General features: G+C 55.7%; 1 protein-coding gene across 1 annotated transcript in view; it reads right to left on the reverse strand.

Annotated features, from left to right (window-relative positions):
* PLPPR3 (phospholipid phosphatase related 3) overlaps positions 1-1,849 on the reverse strand; it is an 8,828-nt gene that overhangs the window by 4,881 nt on the left and 2,098 nt on the right. The window contains exons 2-5 of the mRNA XM_005866664.2: positions 724-909; positions 501-642; positions 207-402; positions 54-111 (exon numbers count right to left, since the gene is read on the reverse strand). Of these exons, the coding sequence (XP_005866726.1) occupies positions 54-111; positions 207-402; positions 501-642; positions 724-909 (582 nt within the window). The remainder of the gene's footprint in view (positions 1-53; positions 112-206; positions 403-500; positions 643-723; positions 910-1,849) is intronic.

The raw sequence follows: 1,849 nt of genomic DNA on the forward strand, positions 1-1,849 counted from the left end.
CTAGCGGGGGCGGCGGGCGGTAGGATGAGTAGATCCTGGGCCTGGGGACTCACGGACACATAGACCGCAGCAAAGGCCGACAGCGTGGCATGCTGGGATGGGAAGGTCTTCCTGTAAGAGTCATCCATGTGAGCCCCGCTGTATCTGAAATCCCTCTGTGCCTCAGTTTCTCCCTACTGAATGGCACAGGAGCTGGGCCTGCTCACCTTGCAGACAGGATGGCATGGGTGTCCTGGCCAGAGCAGATATCCTGCGTGATGTAGGGGTTGGCCTCGCATGAGGTGCCCAGCAGTGTGTAATTGGGCTTGCAGACCGTCAGGAAGAAGGGTGCATGGTAGCCTGTGGCCAGCTGGATGACGTCTGTCACCAGGGCCGTGGCACACAGGCCGAACACATGGACTCCTGCAGGTGAAAGGGTCAGGGCCGGTGCCAGGGGGCCAGGACCCACCCACCCCGGGCTATAGATGGGGAGAGGGTTGGGGTGCTGTCCAGGGACTTACCCACAAAGCGCACAGTGCGCCGCAGGAAGGAGTTGAAGTTGCAGCCGCCAGCATTGATGCTGCCCTCGGCCCCACCTGGGCCACCTCCGCGGCCCCAGAGCCGAGACTGCAGACAGTACAGCATGCCCTCGCCCACCATGATCTGCCGACAGGGGGTGGCTCAGCTGGATCCTGGCCGGGGGTGCCCACAGGCTGGCCGAGACCCCTGGACTCTGGGACTCACCGAGGCTGCAGGGGCAGCGAAAGCCAAGCTGAGCAGCATGAGCAGTGGAATGAGCTCCTCGTTGGTCTCCACGTAGGGCATGGAGAGCGTGCGGTCGTAGCACTGGAAACCCACCTTGGCTGGCTTGAAGAGGTCAGTCAGCTCCAGGAAGTACAGGGACACGATGGAGGATGCCACAATGGGCAGCTGCAGGGAGAAGGCTATTCAGTCACACCCATTCACTGACTCATCCATCCATGAATTCAGTCCCATCCATTGATTCACCCACCAACCAATCCATTTATCCCTGCTGCAGTTCACCCATCATGCAGTGACCCACCCATCCATCTGTGTAGCAGCCACCGTCCATCCATTCATCATAGCCATTCTTGCACCCATGAATTCATTCATCAATCCTTGGATTTACCCATCCATCATTCATACATGCTTCCTTCCTTCCACCCATCCACCTACTCACCCACCCACCCATCATCCATCCTTTCATCCACCCATGCTTCCTTCCTTCCACCCATCACCCACCCACTTCATTCATCCATTTCTTCCCTCCGCCATCCTTGCCATCTTGGAAAACTCAGAAACAGCAAACAGTCCTGCCTCTCAGCTTTTTCTCTCAAGGATGGATGGATGCCCTTAGATATCCCTCTGGTGCCCCAGCCCTCCTCAGAGGAGCCCTCCCTGGCTACCCATCTCTCTATCCCTTGCACTGCTTTATGTCCTCTGGGCCCCCTACCCTATGTGCCAACCTGCCACTCAGCCCCGAGAACATGGCAGGTGCTGAATGAATGAACGAAGGAATCCATTGAGTCACTAATTCATGCAACTGTCCCCCACACATCCTGTCTTGTGCCCCGCACAAGCTGGGCACACTGCATGCTCATGCCACCCGTGAGGTACAGAAAGTAATGCGTTTGGGAAAGCTGAGCTGTTCTTGATCACATCGCAGGTGTGGTGCCTGCAGGAAGATCACTGAGGAAGATTACTCACTCATTTACGTGGGCCACAAACAGCCATTGGGCACAGATTCTAACAGAATCTTTTTAAAAATAAATATATTTTATTGATTTTTTACAGAGAGGAAGGGAGAGGGATAGAGAGTTAGAAACATGGATGAGAGAGAAACATCGAT

This window comes from Myotis brandtii, unplaced genomic scaffold (assembly GCF_000412655.1).
Source record: "Myotis brandtii unplaced genomic scaffold, ASM41265v1 scaffold236, whole genome shotgun sequence".
Classification (NCBI taxonomy): domain Eukaryota; kingdom Metazoa; phylum Chordata; class Mammalia; order Chiroptera; family Vespertilionidae; genus Myotis; species Myotis brandtii.